General features: G+C 38.8%; 1 protein-coding gene across 1 annotated transcript in view; it reads right to left on the bottom strand.

Annotated features, from left to right (window-relative positions):
* The window catches only part of Chek2 (checkpoint kinase 2), a 42,870-nt gene extending 22,750 nt beyond the window's left edge, over positions 1-20,120 (bottom strand). The window contains exons 1-6 of the mRNA XM_076865057.2: positions 20,065-20,120; positions 17,604-18,174; positions 9,332-9,456; positions 9,068-9,215; positions 4,607-4,697; positions 1,298-1,406 (exon numbers count right to left, since the gene is read on the bottom strand). Of these exons, the coding sequence (XP_076721172.1) occupies positions 1,298-1,406; positions 4,607-4,697; positions 9,068-9,215; positions 9,332-9,456; positions 17,604-17,949 (819 nt within the window). The 5' untranslated portion in view covers positions 17,950-18,174; positions 20,065-20,120. The remainder of the gene's footprint in view (positions 1-1,297; positions 1,407-4,606; positions 4,698-9,067; positions 9,216-9,331; positions 9,457-17,603; positions 18,175-20,064) is intronic.
* Positions 20,121-20,276: the final 156 nt, after the last annotated feature.

Raw genomic sequence — 20,276 nt, forward strand, 5'->3', positions numbered from 1 at the left:
GAGCCACAATGATACATTATTCTGAGGTTGCTGGGGATTTTACATTTTTGATCTCTGTTGTCAGAATCAGTGGTCACATGGAGTGCAGCACTCGTGACAGGCTCACACTGAGGTTTTTATTTTAATTTCTCATTAGAACCCTATAACCCTCAACAAGTTTCATTTGTGCTATAAACGTAAGAGTTGCTTAATTAGGGCTGGGATTGTAGTGCAGTAGTAGAGCGCTTGCCTTGCACACACGAGGCCCTGGGTTCGATCCTCAGCACCTCATAAAATAAATAAAAATAAAGATATTGTGTCCATCTACAACTAAAAACAAATATTAAAAAAAAAAAAAAAGAAGAAGAGTAGCTTAATTAACCCTTTGAAAGGTCTGCACGCCAAAAGTAAAAATCAGGATAGAAGTTGATGAAATGAGCCAGGAGCAATGGCACATGCCTATAATCCCAGCAACTTGGGAGGCTGAGACAGGAGGATTACAAGTGCAAAGACAGCCTCAGCAAGGGCGAGGCCCTGAGCAACTCAGTGACCCTGTCTCTAAATAAAATTCAAAATAGAGCTGGGGATGTGGCTCAGTGGTCAAGTGCCCCTGAGTTCAATCCCTGGCACCAAAAAAAAAAAAAGAAAGTTGATGAAATGAAAAGTCAGTTATCACAAGGGATGAATGTGCTAAGGGAAAAGTCTATGCTATCCTGTATCCTGCATTCATGGAAAAACAGAATACCCAGCCGTATACAACACAAATTGAAACCACTGAGAAACATGAATTCATATGAACCAAGAAAGAAGAGAAAGGAAAACTGAAAACAGCTATAAGACTGTAACAGTCACTCTCTAATTTCAAATCTGGTAAAAACAATCTTGCAACAACTTTGAACTGGAATAAACAATCAAAAATTATTGGAACAAAATTATCTATAAGTAACAATTTCTAGATTAATCAAAAGATATTTAAATTTTTCAATGTTCTTTGACAGTCACAAATTACTGTCTGAGCAGTCAGTTGTTCCTGAAACTGAAAATAGTCATCTCACAACAATTTGGGAGATGTTATGAAGAAGCTATAAAAAGCTGCAGCTGGGCGCAAGTGCGCATGCCTGTCATCCCAGCATCTCAGGAGGCTGAGGCAGGAGGATGGCAAATTCAAAGCCAGCCTCAGCAACTTAGCCAGACCCTGTGTCAATATAAAAGATAAAAAGGGCTGGGGATGTGGCTCAGCAGTCAAACACCCCGGGTTCAATCCCAGTATCAAAAAAAGAAAAAGCAGAGCTACCCAGCCAGAAACACAGGTACTTACTGCCTCTCTCGAAGAGCCAATAGCAAATTTCCTTTTGCTGATGATCTTTATGGCGACTTTCTTACATGTTTTCCTCTCAAAAGCCAGCTTTACCTCTCCACAAGCACCACTAAAAGGAAAAACAGAGTGATATGGGGGATGTTTTTAATCATGAGACCCACCGTGCCCAAATCTTCCTCTACCATTAGAAGTTAAGATAGTCTGTATAAACAACCCTTTTACTGTCCCTATTTTCAGAGGACACAGTGAAACCTCACCAAGGTGAAAGGTAAGTGGGGCATCCAACCACACTGAGTCAGCTCCAAATACCAGTTCTGAGCTGATACAGAATAAATCTTATTACAGCCCCAAATTGTGAAATGATCAGAAAGACAATTAAAAAAATGAGAAATTTATCTCAGAAGTCAGAGACATCCACTGCAAGAGTCATCGCAAGTCAAAAAGAAACCCCCCCAAACAAGAAAACAGAATCTGTACATGAATTACTTTCGTTGGTACATTTCTCTGTCCTCACTATCTGTCTTAAAAGGAAAGTGAGGGGCTGGGGAGCTGGCTCCATGGTAGAGCACTTGTCTAGCATGTGTAAGACCCTGAGTTCCATCCCCAGCACCAGAAGCAAAAAAAAAAAAAAAAAAAAAAAAAAAAAGAAAAGAAAGTACAGTTGGGCATAGGTGGCACATGCCTGTAATCTCAGCAATGGAAGGCTGAGGCAGGAGGATCACAGTGTGAGGCCAGCCCAGAATTAGTAAGACCCGCAGTAACTTAGTGAGGTCTTAAAATAAAAAAGGACTGATGATGTAGCTCAAAGATAAAGCCCTTGGGTATGGGGGCGGGTGTACATAAACAGTTGATTTAGCAAGAACTGCTTTCTACATCAAATCCAAAAGTATTGCACAATTAACCTGCTTGCTCTCCTAAAGGATTTCAAATTACTTGGGATACTACTAATGAGGAAGAAATGCTTATTCAGGATGTCAGGCAACACACTCTTAATCTTAAGTAGGATCAGTTCTCCAAAGTCTGGCTCAGCCCAAGGTAACGGCTATCAAAGTATCAATCATCCATTATCTGCCTGAAGTGGATTATTAGACTACTATAACTACTGTTGGTTCTGAAGGAGTGAGGTGAGGGGTTTACCAAGACACTTTTTTATTTTATTAAATGTACATGACAATTTACCAGTCGTTTTATGTCTACAACTTGGTCACATGAAGTATATTCACAATGCTCTGCAATCACCACCATCTAGTTCTAGAACTTTCTCATCAGCCTAAATGAAAACCCCATACCTGTTACACAATGAAGCAGTCACTCCCCATTCTCCCCGTCCCCAGCAACCACTAATCTGCTGTCTCCACTGATATGCCTATTCTGAATGTCTCACAACAATGAAGTCATATCCTGTGTGGCCTTTATTTATTTATTTATTTATGTATGTTTGGGTGCTGGGGATTGAATCCAGGGCCTTGTGCATGTGAGGCAAACACTCCACCAACTGAGCTATATCCACAGTCCCCTGTGTGTGGCCTTTTGTGTCTGGCTTCTTTCCCTTAACATATGCTTTCAAGGTTCATCTAGGCTATAACATCTATCAGCACGTTATTCTTTTTTTCTCTCTCTCTTTTTTTTTTTGAGACTGGGTCTCACAATGGTACCCAGGCTAGTCTCAAACCCATAACTCAAGTGATCCTCCCAGGGAGCTAAGACACACACTCAGGCCACACACAGGCATAACATAGCATCGGGTTACTTCCTTCCTTCTTTTTTCCTTTCTTTTCTTTTTTGGTACTAGAGATGGAACTCAGGGGCCCTTGACCACCGAGCCACATCCCCAGCCCTATATTGTATTTTATTTAGAGACAGGGTCTCATTGAGTTGCTTAGCGCCTCTGTATTGCTGAGGCTGGCTTTGAACTCATGATCCTCCTGCCTCAGCCTCCCTCCCCAAGCTGCTAGGATTACAGGCATGCGCCACTGCCCCCAGCTTCATTCCTTCTTATACCTGAATGATCTACCATTATGTAGAAATACCACATCTGGTTTAACCAGCTATCTTTTGATAGACATCTATTTGGTGGTTTCTACCTTTCGTGAATAGATCCTTAAACTCTAAGTATAAGCAACAAAAGAAAAATGAAAAAATGAGAATTCATCACTGTGATAAAGCTCTTATAAACATTTGTGTACATGTTTTTGTTTGAACACCTGACCATAGTGGCCTCAAACTTGTGATCCTCCCGCCTCGGCTTCTCAAGACGCTAGGAGACAGGCGTGCGCCACCATACCTGATCTCAAATTCAACTTCTAGTACAGGAAATATCAGTAGATTTAGGCCACACAAACCAAGCTCTTTGTGCTCCTTAATGGTTTATTTATTATTTTTTAATTGTTTTTCAGTGCCTGGAATAAAACCTTGGGCCTCATTCATGCTAGCTAAGTGTCTCCCTCTGAACCACATTCACAGCCCTTTCCTCAGTAATTTTTAAGAGCATAAAGGGTCTGAAACTGAAAATCTTGAGAACTTTGCCCAAGGTTACATTCAAAAGTTGTATTACTTCATGTACCAAGATGGTACAAATTCTGAACAGTGCAGAAATACAATAATTGTGGGTTTGGGGAAGGTGATAAAAATGTTGTATAACCGATTATGGTATAGTTTCACAACTCTGTGAATATAGTAAAAATCACTAAATTGTACCCTTTATCATGCTGGGAATTGCATGTAGAGTCTCATGCTAAATTGTACAACCAATTTAAAAGGATGAATTAGGCCTGGGGATAGGGGCACAGTACTGGACTATGGTGCATCAAGGAACCCAGGACTCCAAAAAAAAGAAGAAAAAAAAAAAGGACAAATTACATGGTATATGAATTATAGTTCATTAAAAGCAGCTTTTAAAAAGTTATCATCAAGCCTGGTGTGGTAGTGCATGCCTGTAACCCTAGTGACTCAGGAGGCTGAGGAAGGAGGATCACAAATTTGAGGCTACCCTCAGCAACTTAGTGAGGCCCTAAGTAACTTAATGAGACCCTATCTCAAAATAAAATCCTTAAAGGTCTAGGGATGTAGTTCAGTGGTAAACTGAGTTCAATTCCCAGAACAAAAAAAAAATTGTCAATAAAATTTGTAAGGAAAGAGTTCATTTCAATTGATCATCATCATATCAATCAATAATATACCTATGACAAAGAGTTTCCCTACAACTATATTATGAACAGATTATGAATGTCATAAAATCAGGAATGAAAAACTAATGACAAACGTATAGGAAAAAAGTGAACTTCAATTTATATAAGAAAAAAACTTTACCTTCCAAGAGTTTTTGACATGATGTATTCATCTCTTAATTCCTTAGGATAAACTGACTGATCATCTACAGTCAGATCCAAAAATACAAAAACTAAGGGGATAAAAAGGGCAGAAATGTGCTTATTAATTCATAACAACTAGAAAATTAATTAATTCTAAAATATAGTTATATGGAATAGTAGACAAATGTTTTTGATTATATTTAACACATAACCCTGAAGGAATTATTTAGCTAGGCAAAGGCATGTTATAAAACCCTTGAGAAATGATAATCAAATATCATCCTTCAATGGAAATACACAGCATTGAGCTCACAATAGTACAGGAAACCTATAACATAACGGCTGCTCACATTCATTGACCTCAGAATATTAATTAATTTCACTAATACAAAATACCCATGCAGATTACCATAGGCCTAGAACCAAAAAGCAATTAATTTAAAAACAGGCCAGTACTGACCACACTCATATTATCCTCTCTCAGACATTTGTACCTTGACCTATCTAGTATTTTATGGTACAGACCATCTTGAACTATTTGTAAAGTTAAATAGCATTGTCTAAACTAATCCCTTTTATTTCTACATTTTTAAGGCTGTATCTCAAAAAATAAAATCACTCCTTTAGGGAGATTCGAATGGCAGATTTGAGGATGTATTCCTAGTTGCCCAAGATTCAAGCCGCAGGAGTACTGCTTCTCAAGTGCTTGGGATTAGACCCGGACTTTGTGCATGTGCTAGACAAGCACTCTCACTGAGCTACATCCCCAGGCCTCACATTTTACTTTGCCTTAAAATATAATTTATACTAGTTTGTACATAAGAAACACATAACACTACATTTCCACTTGTCCCATCCACACTTTGTAGTATTATCACCATATATTTTAAAGCTACATGTTGAAATGCCCTCAATATAACATTTGCATTAAAAATAAATAAAACTGTTCATTTAATAATTCAACAATCCCATCAATGCCAAATGTGCATTCAGTTATGAGACATCTCATTTCTACAAAGCCACCAATAATAAATTTGTACCTGCCTATGTTGTGCTGTTGTTGTCTTTTTTTGTTTGTTTGTTTGTTTTTTAATAATGTTAGTTATGGATGGACACATGCCTTTATTTGGTTTATTTAGTTTTTGATGTGGTGCTGGGGGTCAAACCCAGTGCCTCCTGCATGCTAGACAAGAGCTCTCCCACTGAGCCACAACCCCAGCCCCCTATAATGTTTTGAAAGAGTGAAATTGGTTAAGACCCTTGAGTTTCTGAGATTTCAGATGAAGGGTTTGGCCCTCCCTACACCAACCTAAAGACCCAGCCTCCGGCACAGACCCCAGTCACCTGAGTGCACCTGATTCCAGGCTGAGGAAAAGACAGCGGAAGCTGACACTTTCCTGATGGCCGCCCAGGAACGACTCCCCCTTTATGCCTATGGCTATTTATGAACTTATATGTTCCAGTGGCATCTGAAATAGGGGAATTTGAGGGATTCCAAGAATGCTTTTCTCCTCAACTGTCAAGGTCTGCTTCAGAGACTACAGTTTCCCACACAAACCAGGAAGGGAAATGCACCCAAGTTTAGCTGGGTTGAGTTTAAGGTTAAGATGGAGAAGTGAGGATTTTAACAGGGAAACAAATCCCCCAACCAAAGGAGGCAGCCTCTACTCAGTGCCTACAGATCCCCAGGTTGCAGGTCTGTAGGCTCACCGCAGCCAACTTAAAAAAAAAAATCTAAATTTTCAAGTTATAAAAATTGGCAAACACCTAATAAAATGTCTGTGAGCCAAGAAATAATAATAAAACAAAATTAGAAATAAAATACAAAACAAAAAAGGAAGAAAGAACACATCTGTTGGCTAAATGGAAGTTCACAGAGCACCTGTTTGATCTACATTATCAGGGCCACCTTTGACCTGTATGACACCTTTGTTCAAATTAGAAAAAAATAAATAGATCTGTTCTACAACAACCATAGTTAATAATGACATGCTATCTTCTTGAAAATCACTAAAATAGATTTTAAGTATTTTTATCACAAAAAAAATGTTAATAATCTGAGTAATTGTGGGTGTCAATATGAACTAAGTATATTCACATACTTTTTTTTTTTTTAAAGAACCAGAGCTTGAAGTCAAGGGTGCTCAACAACTAAGTCACATCCCTAGCCCTTCTGAATTTTTTTACTTTGAGGCAGGTCTCACTAAGTTGCTGAGGCTGGCTTTGAATTTTAAATCCTCTGGCCTCAACCTCCTGAGCTGCTGGGATTACAGGCATGCATAAAAACTGTACATACATATGGGATACCATGTGATGTCTCAATACATATATACATCATGCTGTATACATATACTAAAACATCGTATTGTATGTGACAAATACATACAGTTTTATGTCAAATAAAACAAATTAAAGTTTTTCTCATTATTTAAAAAAGAGAAAAAATTTAAAAAGGGGTCCCTTAGATGACTGGGCAAAAGGTGGCACACTGCCTGACCAGAAGAGACCCAATGTTGTCCCAACTGTTCCTCTGCTAGGTGACCAAAAAAACCAAAAACTGCAGTTGCCCCAACTATAAGAATCAGACAGAACACAAAGTAGTCAGAAACAGGGAAAACTGTCAATCATAAAATGCAGTTTTGGAGACTAGGATAGCTCAGTGTGTGCTTACAAGCACAAGGTCCCAGGATCAACTGCACACACCAAAAATAATTAGATGCACTTTACGATGCTTAATATAGTTACAGTTCCCAGATGTCAGTCTGAAAATGACTGCACAAGAATCACCTTTTTAAGGATTCCCCTCCACACACATAGTACTAAGAATCAAACCAGGGATGCTCTACTACAGAGCTACACTCCCAACCTTTCCTTAAATTTTGAGGCAGGGTCTCACTAAGCTACCCAGACAGCCCTTAAACTTGTAATCTTCCTGCCTCAGTCTCTCCAAGTAGCTGGGATTACTGGCATGTACAACCATGCCAGGCTTTGTTGTGATTTTTCAAAATATTTTTTTTAGTTGTAAATGGACAAAATACCTTTATTTTATTTATTTATTTTTATGTGGTGCTGAGGATCAAATCCAGTACCTCTCAGGTGCTAGGCAAGTGCTCTACTACTGAGCCACAACCCCAGCTCCTGCTATGATTTTTTAAATATCTAGAACTACTGGATCAGAATCTGTAAGAGTGCTTATGTGAACCTCTGTATTTAAACTCTCTCTCTCTGTCTCTCTCACACACACACACACACACACACACACACACACACAAATACACACAAATACTCTCTCTCTCTCCCTCTCCAAGTCATTCTGCTCTCAGATGGTTTCTGGGAAGTTCTGTGGTTTATTAATTAAAGATGAAAAGTTTTCCTGAACTAGGGCTGTGGCTCAGCAGTAGAGCTCTCACCTAGCACGTGTGAGGCCCTAGATTCGATCCACAGCACCACAAAAAATAAAATAAAGATATTGTGTCCATCTATAACTAAAAAATAAATATTAAAAAAAAAGAGTTTTCCTCTTGCTCCAAGATTTGAAATCACTATGAGCTACTTTTAATTCTGCAGGTCAATTATCAATTTTTCTTATCAATCATTCTTTCTAGACTCTGCCCTAAGTGACAACTGTTTGTTTTAGATGATATTCATGAAATTTCATAAGTGAATGTTTTTAAAATGTCTTATAAAATTTATAAAATGCTACCTGATAACAATGAACAGCTTCAGTTGCACAAGACAACTATGTGGTATTTAGAAGGTGGGCTGGGGGTGTAACATACTGGCAGAGTATTTGCATGGACCCTGGGTTTGATCTCCAGAATCACAAAAGAAAAAAAAGAACAGAAAGCTGAGTGCTCTAAATTGAGCTCTTAGAGAAACACTCAGCCTAATGCCTGGCATGTAAAAGGAGCTCAAAGAATGTATGCAGAAATGCATGAATGAAAGAAATGAAGAAAGGAAAAGATGGGACCGGAGTTGTGGCTCAGCGGTAGAGCACTTGCCTAGTATGTGTGAGGCCCTGGGTTTGATCCTCAGCACCATGTAAGAATAAATAAACAAAATAAAGGTATTTTAAAAAGGAAAGAATGAGGGAGGAAGAGAGAGAGGAAGCAAGGGAGGAGAGAGGGAAGGAGGATGAATTAATAGCCTCCAACAACAATAAAACAAATATCTAAAACAGATATGGCATAACAATCAATCTAAGAACTGTAATTTATTTTAACCAATAAGATAATTCAATTGACAACACATGGCTTTAAATAAAGCCAATCAAACCTAAGAAAATCTGTCAGGATAGAACTTTTTCATGTTTAAAAAGGGAACTAGGGCAATAGAATTAAATCTTGCATGCTAACTGAATTTTACTCACTTAAATGGTGCCCTATAAATTCTCAAAGTTAATTTTCCTTTTACACAGGAGGGGAAAGAAAATCCAGTAAACATAAGATAATAATGTTACCTTTATTTCTACATAGTGAAAGAGCAATTTCAGAATTGTTACTCAAAGGACGGCGTTTTCCTTTCCCTACAAGCTCTGTGTTTACAAAGGTTCCATTCCCACTGTGATCCTCTAGGTAGGCGATGTAAGAGTTTTTAGGACCCATTTCCTAAAATAGAGAACATTTTATTTCGAAGTTTAACAACGGGATTTATAGTTGGAAGACATCCAAGAGCAATGACCAGATTACCAGCTCTCCCAAGTACGCGGACATTTGCCACTTACCCTGAAAATCCGGAAGTGCTTCTTGCTATACGTCCGGTATTTATTTGTCGTTTTCAGCAGTGGTTCATCAAAACAATAGTCACAGCTTTTATCCCTCCCAAACCAGTAGCTGTCATTAACACACTCTGCAATACAAAAGCACATGCTGGAGCTGTTACATTGCAAGTATCAACACCTTTAAAAATTGCCCACAAAATCTACTTGTAGGAAAACAGTGGGAGGTGGCAATCTATAAATTTGATTATCAAAATTTTATAAGATTAAAAATTCGAGGGGCTGAGGTTGTGGCTCAGCAATAGAGTGCTTGTCTGGCACGTGAGGGGCCCTGGGTTCGATCCTCAGCACCACATACAAATCAATAAACTAAAGGTATTGTGTCCAACTACAACTAAAAAGTAAATTTATTTTATTTTATTTTATTTTAATATTTATTTATTTTTTTAGTTATCGGCAGACACAACATCTTTGTTGGTATGTGGTGCTGAGGATGGAACCCGGGCCGGGCCGCACGCATGCCAGACGAGCGCACTATGGCTAGAGCCGCATCCCCAGCCCCTAAAAAGTAAATTAAAAAAAAAAAATTTGAGGGGAGGAGCCAGAGGGTATAGCTCAGTAACACAAGGCATGCTTAGCATACTCAAAGCCCTGGGTCAATCCCCAGCAGGACTCCCCATCCCCCTAAAACAAAGTAAATAAAAAACTTTGCATGGATCGGGAACACAAAATTCTACAATGATTTAATAAGGGATGGCTTATCTGTAACCATGAAGCAACATGCAGTCATTAAAACTTTTCAGTAATTTTTATTGACTTGGGAAAATACCATGTGATAACTTTCTGCTCATTCCCATCCTAAGGCTTCCTACCACATTTAATATAAAAACTATATTCTTCCTTATGGCCCGCTTGATGCTCAGGGTCTGGCCTCACCTCCATTCCAGCCTCACCTTGGACACCTATTCCTTTGCTGGCTACACCCAGCCCCACTAGCCAGGAGAAATTTGTTCTGTGGCCTTTCCCTAACTACCCAAAAGGCTCATTCCCTATTGCCTTTTGTGTCTGGCCTCAAATATCATCTCTCATTCAGTTTTCTATATAAACAGCCTCCCACTTCACCACCCACTTGTTAGGATAATGTACCCTGCTTTATTTCACTCTACATACAGGCCATAACTGGAAGTTACCCCACCTTCCCCTGAGAGAACATAAAGCCTAGTGGGCAGCATGGGACTCTTGATAGGAGCATAGCTCCAGCTAGGTGTGGTGTTACCACCTGTAATCCCTGAGACTTGGAGGATTGCAAGTTCGAGGCCAGCCTGGCCAATTTACTGAGACCCTCAGCAATCTGGTAAGATCCTCAGCAACTTAGCAAGTCCTGTCCCAAAGTAAAAAATAAAAGGACTAGGGATTGTGGAAAATTACCCCTGGGTTCAATCCCCAGCGGTTTAAAAAAAAAAAAAAAATACAGCTCCAGCACCTGGGACAATGAGGAAATTATCAGCAATTCGTATCACAAAGGACTAACTTCCCCAATAAAGATATTGATCCTATAAATCAATAAAAGACAAACCTGGAGAAAATGAGTAAAGGATATGAAGAAACAATTTATAAGGAAAAAAATACAAAGGGCACTAACATGAAAAGATGGCCAAGTTAACTCAATAAAAGAAAATTTTGAAACTGAAAATATATTAAATATCTATGTTTTATCTACTAGATTAATAAAAATCCAAAAGTCTCATGTTACAGTTTTAGCGAGAGGTCTGGAAGAGAAGGTACTTCACACACTGACCATAGGAAGAACATAATTTATACAAATTATATACAACTGTCTAGCGAGAATAATTTGGAAAGATCTATCAAAATTACACATGCAGTCACTTCACATCCACAAAGATGGCTATAATTAAAAAAAAAAAAAAAAAAAAGTTGGGCATGGTGGCACATGCCTGTTAAACCCAGCAGCATGGGAGGCTGAAGCAGGAGGATAGCAAGTTCAAAGTCAGCCTCAGCAACAGCTAGGTGCTAAGCAACTCAGTGAGACCCTATCTCTAAATTTCTAAATAAAATACAGAATAGGGCTGGAAATGTGGCTTGGTGGTCAAGTGCCCTTGAGTTCAATCCCTGGTACCAAAGAAGACAAGGGCTAGGGTTGTAGCTCAATGGTAGAGCGCTTGCCTAGCACATATGAGGTACAGGTTTAATCCTCAGCACTGCATTAAAAATAAATAAATAAATGTATTGGATTGGATCCATCTACAACTAAAGAAAAAAACACTCAAATTTACAAATTTATTAAAAGGATTTTTAAAAGAGTAATATGAACAACTGTACAACAAAATTAGGTGAAACAGATATTGAAATACACAGAAGTCTAAAGAGATAAAAATTATCAAATACTGGCACAAGGGGCTGGGGCTGGGGCTCAGTGGCAGAGTACTTGCTCGCACATGTGAGGCACTGGGTTTGAGCTTCAGCACCTCATAAATAAATAAAATAAAGGTATTGTGTCTGTGTATAACTAAAACACACTCTCTCTCTCTCTATATATATATATATATACATATATTTAGTTATACATATATATTTAGTTTATGTATATATAAAACTGGCACAAGAAGAAAATGTTACCAGAACTATAAAAGTAAAGAAATGGCAGGGCTGGGACTGCAACTCAGCAGTAGAGCGCTCACCTAGCATGCTGGGTTTGGTCTTCAGCACCACATAAAAATAAAATAAAGGTATTGTGCACAACTATAAGTAAAACAAAATATTTTTTTAAAAAAGTAAAAAAAATGGAATTAGTCATCAAAACACTCCCAACACAGAAGAGCCTATCCCCAGATGACTTCACTTTAAATTCTCCTAAACATTTAAAGAATATCAATTCTGCCAAAAAACCAAAGACATCATGAGAATACTACAAACCAATATATATTATGAATGCAGATGCAAAAATCCTCAATAAAATAGCCAACTAAATCTAACAACATACAAAAATAGTGTATGTGTACAGATGGACAGAGAGCAGAGAGAGAGCAGGCCAGTGTGTCTGTGGTCCCAGCTACTCGGGAGACTCAGGTGAGAGGATAACGGGCTCATAACTCAAAACCAGCCAGGGCAACAGCAGAAGCCCCCATCTTCAAACTAATAAATGAACAAAAGACTGCATGACTGAGAGCCCAGGAAAGTATGATTCAATTAACATCTGAAAACCAACTAATGTAATACACAGGAACAGTAAACCACCAGACAAAAACCACAAAGTCATCTCAATAGACACAGAAGAAAAAAAATTAGGGGGTGGGGAGATACCCGAGATTGAACTCAGGGACACTCAACCACTGAGCCATATCCCCAGCCCTATTTTGTATTTTATTTAGAGAAAGGGTTTCATGGAGTTACTTAGCACCTCACTTTTGCTGAGGCTGGCTTTGAACTCATGATCCTCCTGCCTCAGCCTCTTGAGCCACTGGGATTACAGGTGTGCACCACTGCACCTGCCTCACAGAAGAAATTTTAACAAGTCCAACAGCCCTTTATAATGAATGAATGAATGAATGAATGAAATGAAATGAAAAAGGAAAGAAAAGAGAAGAAAAAACTAGAAATAGAAGAGAGCTTTGTCAACTTGAGAAGGGGCACTCATGAAACACTCAGAGATATCATCACACTTCAGGGTAAAAGACTGGAAGCTTTCCCCTTAACATCAGAAACAAGGCAAGGATATTTGTTCTCACCACTTTGATTCAACATTCTACTAAAAAAGATCAATATACAAAAATCACCTGTACTTCTATATATTAGCAATGAACAAACCTAAAATTAAATTCAGAAAAGAATTCCATTTAAAATAGTAAAAAAGTAATAAAACATCTGGAAACAAATTTAACAAAAGAACTGCAAATCCTATGGTCTGAAAACTACAAAACACCACTGAAAAATAATTGAAAGACCTATATAAATGTTCATAGAATGGAAGACTTAATATTGATTGCCTGGGGATCTGGCTCAGTGGTAGAGTACTTACCTAGCATGTGTGAGGCCCTGGGTTCAATCTCAGCACCAAAAAGGAAAACTTAATGTTATGAGGCAATACTTTCAAACCCATCTACAATTCAACACAATCCCTATGAAAACCCTGATTATATTTGTTTGCAGAAATTAACAAGCTCACATTAAAATTCTTAGCAAAAAAACAAAGACTTAGAAGAGGCAGAATATATTGAAAATTAAGCACAAATTTAAAAGATTCTGCTGGGCACAGTGGCCTGTCCTTGTAGTCCCAGTGACTCAGGAGGCTAAGATAGAGGATCCCAAGTTCAAGGCTAGCCTCAGCAACTTAACAAAGCCCTAAGCAATTCAGTGAGACCTTGATATGTCTCAGTGGTAGAGGACCCCTGGCTTCAATCCCCAGTACAAAAAAATAAAAAATAAAATTTACTTATACTTACTATAAAGCTACCATAGACAAGACAATGTAGTACTAGCCTAAGGAAGGCATATAGATTAATAGGGAAAAAAAAAGGAAATAAACCCTCACATTTACAGTCAATCAATATTCCACAAGCCTTCAAAACAATTAACTGGGAGAGGGGGAGGGGGAATCCCTGTTTTCAACAATAGTGTTAAGAAAAATGCATAATAAAAGTGCATTTGCATGTATAATGCAAAATAATAGAGTTGGAATCCCCATCTCACAACATAAATAAAATCAACTAAAACAGGATCAAAAACTTCTTGTAGGTGTTAAACTTATACAGACCCAAAGAGAAAAAAAAGGTGATAAATCTTCATAAACCCTGGCTAAGTACCCTGTTCCTACATAGGATGCTAAAACCACAATTAACAAAAGAAAAACAAAAAAAATTGGAAGGAAGTCAACAAAATTTTAAAAGTCTGCAAACATCAAAGAACAACATCAAGAGAATGAAAAAGACAAGGCTGAGACAGTTAGACTATATTTGCTAAACATATCTGATAAAGGACTTGTATCTAGAATATATAAAAGAACACTTAAAGAGTCAATAATGAAAAGAGAAGCAATCATGGCCTGGGGTTGTGGCTCAGTGGTAGAGCGTCTACTGAGCATGTGTGAGACACTGGGTTCGATTCTCAGCACCACAATTTATTAATTTATATAAATCAATTAATAAATAAAAGCCCATCAACAATTTTAATTTTTTTTTAAAAAAAGAGAGAAGCAATTAAGAAATGAGCAGAGGATCTAAATAAACATTTCTCCAAAAAAATGTATCACTATGGAGAATAGTTTGGCAATTTCTTAAAAGGTTCAACAAAGAATTTCCATATTATCCAGCAATTTTACTCCTTGGTATATAGCAAAAGAATTGAAAAAGGAGATTCAGATATTTGTTTGCTAATATTCATAGCAATTTCATTCACAATAGCTATATGCTGGAAATAACCCCAGGTGATCATCAATAAAAGACTGGAGTTGAGAGGGCTGGGGTGTGGCTGAGTGGTACAGCACTTGCATAGCATGTGGGGTTCCAGGTTCAATCCCCAACATAGAGCAAATAAATAAATAAATAAACAAACCATGGTGATAGAAATACAGTGAAATATTATTCAGTTATAAAAAGAAAAGGCTGGGGATATAAGCTCCATGATGAAGTAAGTATGTGCTTAACATGGGCAAGGCCCTGGGATTCAAGCCCAGCAAAGAAAGAAAGGAAGGAAGTTCTAACACATGATATAGCATGGATGAACCCTGCAATATGATGCCGTATGACATAAGCCAGAAATAAAGAACAATTGTGTTATCATTCTATTTCCAGGAAGTATCTATAATTGGTAAATTCCCAGAGACACAAAGTAGATTACAGTTGCAAGTGGCTGGGGGAGGGGCAATTGGTAATTGTTCAGTGGACATAAAGTTTCTGTTTAGATTTTTTTTGTATTTATGTGTAATTTTTTAGTTCTAAGTGGATACAATACTTTTTTTTTTTAATGTTTTGTAGTTGTAGATGGACAGAATGCCTTTATTTGTTTACTTTTTATTTGGTGCTGAGGATCGAACTCAGTACCTCAGTGCCTAAGCGGGTGCTCTACCACACTGAGTCACAACCGGGCTGCTCTGTTTAGATTTTATCACAATCAAAAGGTAAACATTAAAGCAGAGATTTGGAAATAAATTCTTTAAAGTGCAAGTCTTATATAGTGAGAACTATAAAGTTTTATTCAAAGAAATTAAAGAAGAACTGAAATAAATGGAAAGATACTCCATGTTCATAGATTGGAAGACACCGACTCCCCCAATTACAGACTCAACTACCCTCAACTGCATTCTTTGCAGGAAGTGACAAACTTAAAATTCATATGACAATGCAAGGAATCCAAATAGCTCAATCTTGGAAAAGCAAATTGAGACTCATGTTTCTGGATTTCAAAATTTAGTAAGCCACAGTAACCAAGATTGTTTGGAACTGACATAAGGATACACACATAAATCAATGGAACAGAATTCAGAGTCCAGAAATAAGAAGCCTCACATTTGTGCTCTCACACAATTTTTTTTTCCCCAGTTCTTGAGGGGAAAAAAAAAAGGTGTTCTACCACTGGAGCTTGAGGATGTAGCTCAGTGGTAAAATGCTTACTTAGTTAGCATACACAAAGCCCTGAGTTCAATCCCCAATACGGTGGTGAAGGAGGACACTTTTATTATCTACTGGTCACCCTCCAAGGTTCTTTTTTGTTTTTGTTTTTTGGTGCTAGGGATTAAACCTAGGGCCTTGTGCATGCAAGGCAAGCACTCTACCAACTGAGCTATATCCCCAGCCCTTTTAGGCTCTTTGAATGTTTTGTGACTACTAAAACTAATGCATCCCATTTCATGCTTTCTTTCTTTCTTTTTTTTTTTTTTTAAAGAGAGAGTGAGAGAAGAGAGAGAGGAGAGAGAGAGAGAGAGAATTTTTTGATATTTATTTTTTTAGTTATTGGCAGACACAACATCTTTGTTTGCACGTGGTGCTGAGAATCGAACCCGGGCCGCACGCATGCCAGGCAAGCATGCTACCATTTGAGCCACATCCCCAGCCCGCATTTCATGCTTTCTTACCATTTCTGTTTCTCACTCACCTAAGTCTATAAGCATATCTTTAAAATATGGCTTAAAAAAAGAGTAAATTCAAATATATACTTCTAAATTTAAGATTATACCAGGTATGGCAGCACATGCATATAATCCCAGTAACTTGGAAGGCTGAGGCCAGGAAGATCACAAGTTCAAAGCCAGACTGGGCAACTTAGTGAGACTCTAGCTCAAAACAAAAAATAGCCTGGTAATCCCAGCGGCTTTGGAAACTGAGGCAAGAGGAATACAGTTCAAAACCAGCCTCAGCAACTTACCATGGCCCTAAGCAACTTGGTGAATCCCATCTCAAAATTAAAAAAAAAAAAAAAGGATTGGGAATGTGGCTTAGTGGTTAAGCACCCCTGGGTTCAATCCCCAGTACCAAAAACAAAAATAAATAACAAACAGGTAGTCAACAAAAGAGCGAGCCCAGCAACAAAAGAGCCATCCTTATTCTTAAATAACTTTTTTAGTGGTAATTGGACACAATATCTTCATTTTATTTATTTATTTTTTTAATGTGGTGCTGAGGATCCAACCCAGTGCCTCGCACATGCTAGGCAAGCGCTCTACCACTGAGTCTCCCAACCCCAGCCCAACAGCCATGCCTATTCTGAACAACTTTGAAGCTATATCAAACCACATCAGGGGTTAAATGGCAAAGATTCTATGATTAGATAATAATGTTTTCAACTTTGCATGAATCTGCAATTTTTTTTTTTTTATACCAGCGATTGAACTCAGGGACATGTGGCCACTGAACCACATCCCCAGCTCTATTTTGTATTTTCTTTAGAGACAGGGTCTCACAGAGTTGCTTAGCAACCTAGATTTTGCTGAGGCTGGCTTTGAACTTGTGATCCTCCTGCCTCAGCCTTCTGAGCTGCTGGAATTACAGGTGGGCGCCACCACTCCGAGCGGAATCTGTAAGAGGGTCCACAGCTCTCTTCAGATTTTCAGATGCACAGCGTATTGCAAATGCCCCATTAATATTTGAATAAATGAAGGGAATACACAGCAAGTAAAAGCCAGTGCACTACCCACCAGTGGCTCTTTTTTCTTTCATCACTTTCAAACTCCAGAATCATGCCAGAAGTGTCCTGAGTTTTGTGCTGCAAAAATCATCTGTAATTGCTTTTCTGAATAGTATACAATAACATACAACAAAGGTCTTACCAAGATTGGTGAACCCATCCTGAAGGGCCCATAATCGAGCCCAAGGGGCAGGGGCAGGTTCCTCAGGTTCTTGGTCCTCGGGAATAGAATAGAGTTCCTGAGTGGACACTGTCTCTAAGGAGCTTAGCGTCCCGGAGCTGGAGTGAGAGGACTGGCTGGAGGTGGGTGCCGTGCTGGTAGAAGAGCTGGATGTGCCTTGGGACTGTGAGGACCCGTGGGATTGTGGGGAGAGGACTTGGGACTGAGTGAAGCCCCCTTGGGACTGTGAAGAGACACCACTGGCATGAGCCTGAGGGGAGGTGCTGCTGTGGGACTGTTGACTCTCTGCATCCGTCTCTCGAGACATCGCGACTTCAAAAAGTTAAGTGTCCAAAAATTAGGTGAATTTCAAGGAACAAGGCTTGAAGTTCAAGAGTCAAGAATGGACATATTACAGTGACAAAAAAGAAAAGAAAAAAATCCAGGTCAAGCGTGCTCTGCAAAAATTAAAATCCTAACAGTCCACTTCTGGTTCTTCTGGGCTGGGCTTTTCATAAGATCACTTTCACTGGATCAGCATTTTGTCTAACAGCTATAAAGCACAAGAGAAAATATTAATATATATATATATATATATATATATATAAATAATTTGAAGTTTACAGATACACAAAAAACAATAAAATTGAATTGGGAGGCTCATAAAAACTTCCATGCATCCAATTATTGAAAATTAGGATACAAATGTATTAATATATATCAATAATGCATTTAAATTTCATATATGCTTTGAAAGGAAAAGAAAAGAAAGGGTCAAGGGACATGGAATACAAGACTGATAAAAAGAAACTGTACAGTAACTCCCTTTACCACTTTAGGGAAATCATTTGCATAAAATGTCTGTGCCCCTTATACCCAGGGTATTCTCCAGTAGGGTTGGAATTAAGTCCTATTTGTTCAGTCTAGGTTCCCTGACACCTAACTAAAGGCAAGTTCACTTAATGAGGCAGAACCCAAAGAGGACTGCTCTAGACAAATCCACCTAACCCTTTTTTTCTTTTATTTCTCAGTTGGAGTTGGACACAATACCTTTATTTAATTTTATTTTTTCATGTGGGGTGCTGAGAATGGAACACAGGGCCTTGCATGTGCTAGGCAAGGCGAGCGCTCTACTGCTGAGCCACAGCCCCAGCCCAACCTAACCCTTTTGATGCTAAGTAACACGAGGCTCAATGTTGCAGCATCCAAAGACTTTCCAGCCTTGATGGAATCTTAAAGGAATGCTTGGATCACAGGAGATCATAACAGAGCCTCTGACCCTTTAATTCACTTGATAGACTCTGAGTTTTCAGAATCACCAATAAAGCCAAAGAAAATTTCAATGATCTAATCAGATTTTCTTTTTCAAAATAAAAAGGTACATTTCCTTGAACCCACACTCTGGGCCAGTAAAAAGCTATACTCATACTAACTGTATTTACATAGGTTTGGAGATACAAAGGTCCAGATGGTTATCCTTCAAACATATTCAGGAAAGTGATGCCATGGCGGAATCTACTACTCCAGGACCTGCTGGTCTAATACTGCCTCAGCCAAGCTGAATCCCTCTGATGCTTCCCTGTACCCCTCCCTCCAAAGCTGGGGAACCCAGGACATCATACATGCTAAGCATGCACTCTACAACTAAGCTACATCCCAAGCCCCTCTGCAGTTTTGTTGAGCAATAATTCTCCAGCCTGACAAGTAGTGAGCTTTCAATAAATCACCTCTCTGAACCCGCTTCCTCATTTGAAAAAAAACAGATGAACCGTGAATAACTGAGGTAATGCATGTAAAGTTCCTCCCCTCAAAATGTTTGCTAATGGAGAGCTATTTTTAATGGAATACCAGTGGTGAGTGAAAAAACAAAGTAACCAAAGCAAATCTATAAGACTAGGAACAGAATTTCAGTCCCAAGGAAATCAAGAGGCCTTCCGAATGCCAAACAACCTTTCTTTCAAATAGAGAAACTGAGTCCCAGCGAGGACTGGTCCTCTCCTATCCATTCCTTGCCACCCCATCCCACACACTTAACTTATGAACACTTAGAATATCCTACTAACTGCGTTTCTAGTTCCTGCAGCACCTAGCAGTTAAGATTGGGTTCTCAAGAAGTATTTTTTAGAGATTGAATCTAAAGAATGGCAATAATTACTTATGTTTATAGAAGTCTTTACAAAGTAACTCCGCTCTGGTATTGAGAAGCACAACTCTGTTCTTTCTCATCCTGTACATCCAGGCCTGTTTCAACTTGTAGTAAGAGGGAAAGTAAATTTCACCTCGAAGATTAGCTACAAAGGAAGAGTGTCGCCCACGCGCTCCCCCCTCCAGATCAAAAAAAAAATCCAGAAATGCGGAAGCTCGGGAGACTCCCCTTGCTAAGACCCTGGGAATGGAATTCGAACCCCCAAGCACCCAAGTTAAGTTTTCCACTATGACTCACCGCGTGAGCCCACCTGAAGCCGCAAATTTTCCGCAGCCGAAGCCAGCAGAGTGGCGCTAAACCTGCAGATACAAACTCCACCCTCAGCCAATCAAAACACCCTCCGCCGAAGCCCGACCAATGAGGAGCAGCGGATGTAACCAACGCGTGTGGCCTCAATGCTTACTGGGAATTGTAGTTTAGAACGCAAGCGGAACTCAGCGTCCAAGTGC

This window comes from Callospermophilus lateralis, chromosome 1, assembly GCF_048772815.1.
Source record: "Callospermophilus lateralis isolate mCalLat2 chromosome 1, mCalLat2.hap1, whole genome shotgun sequence".
NCBI lineage: Eukaryota > Metazoa > Chordata > Mammalia > Rodentia > Sciuridae > Callospermophilus > Callospermophilus lateralis.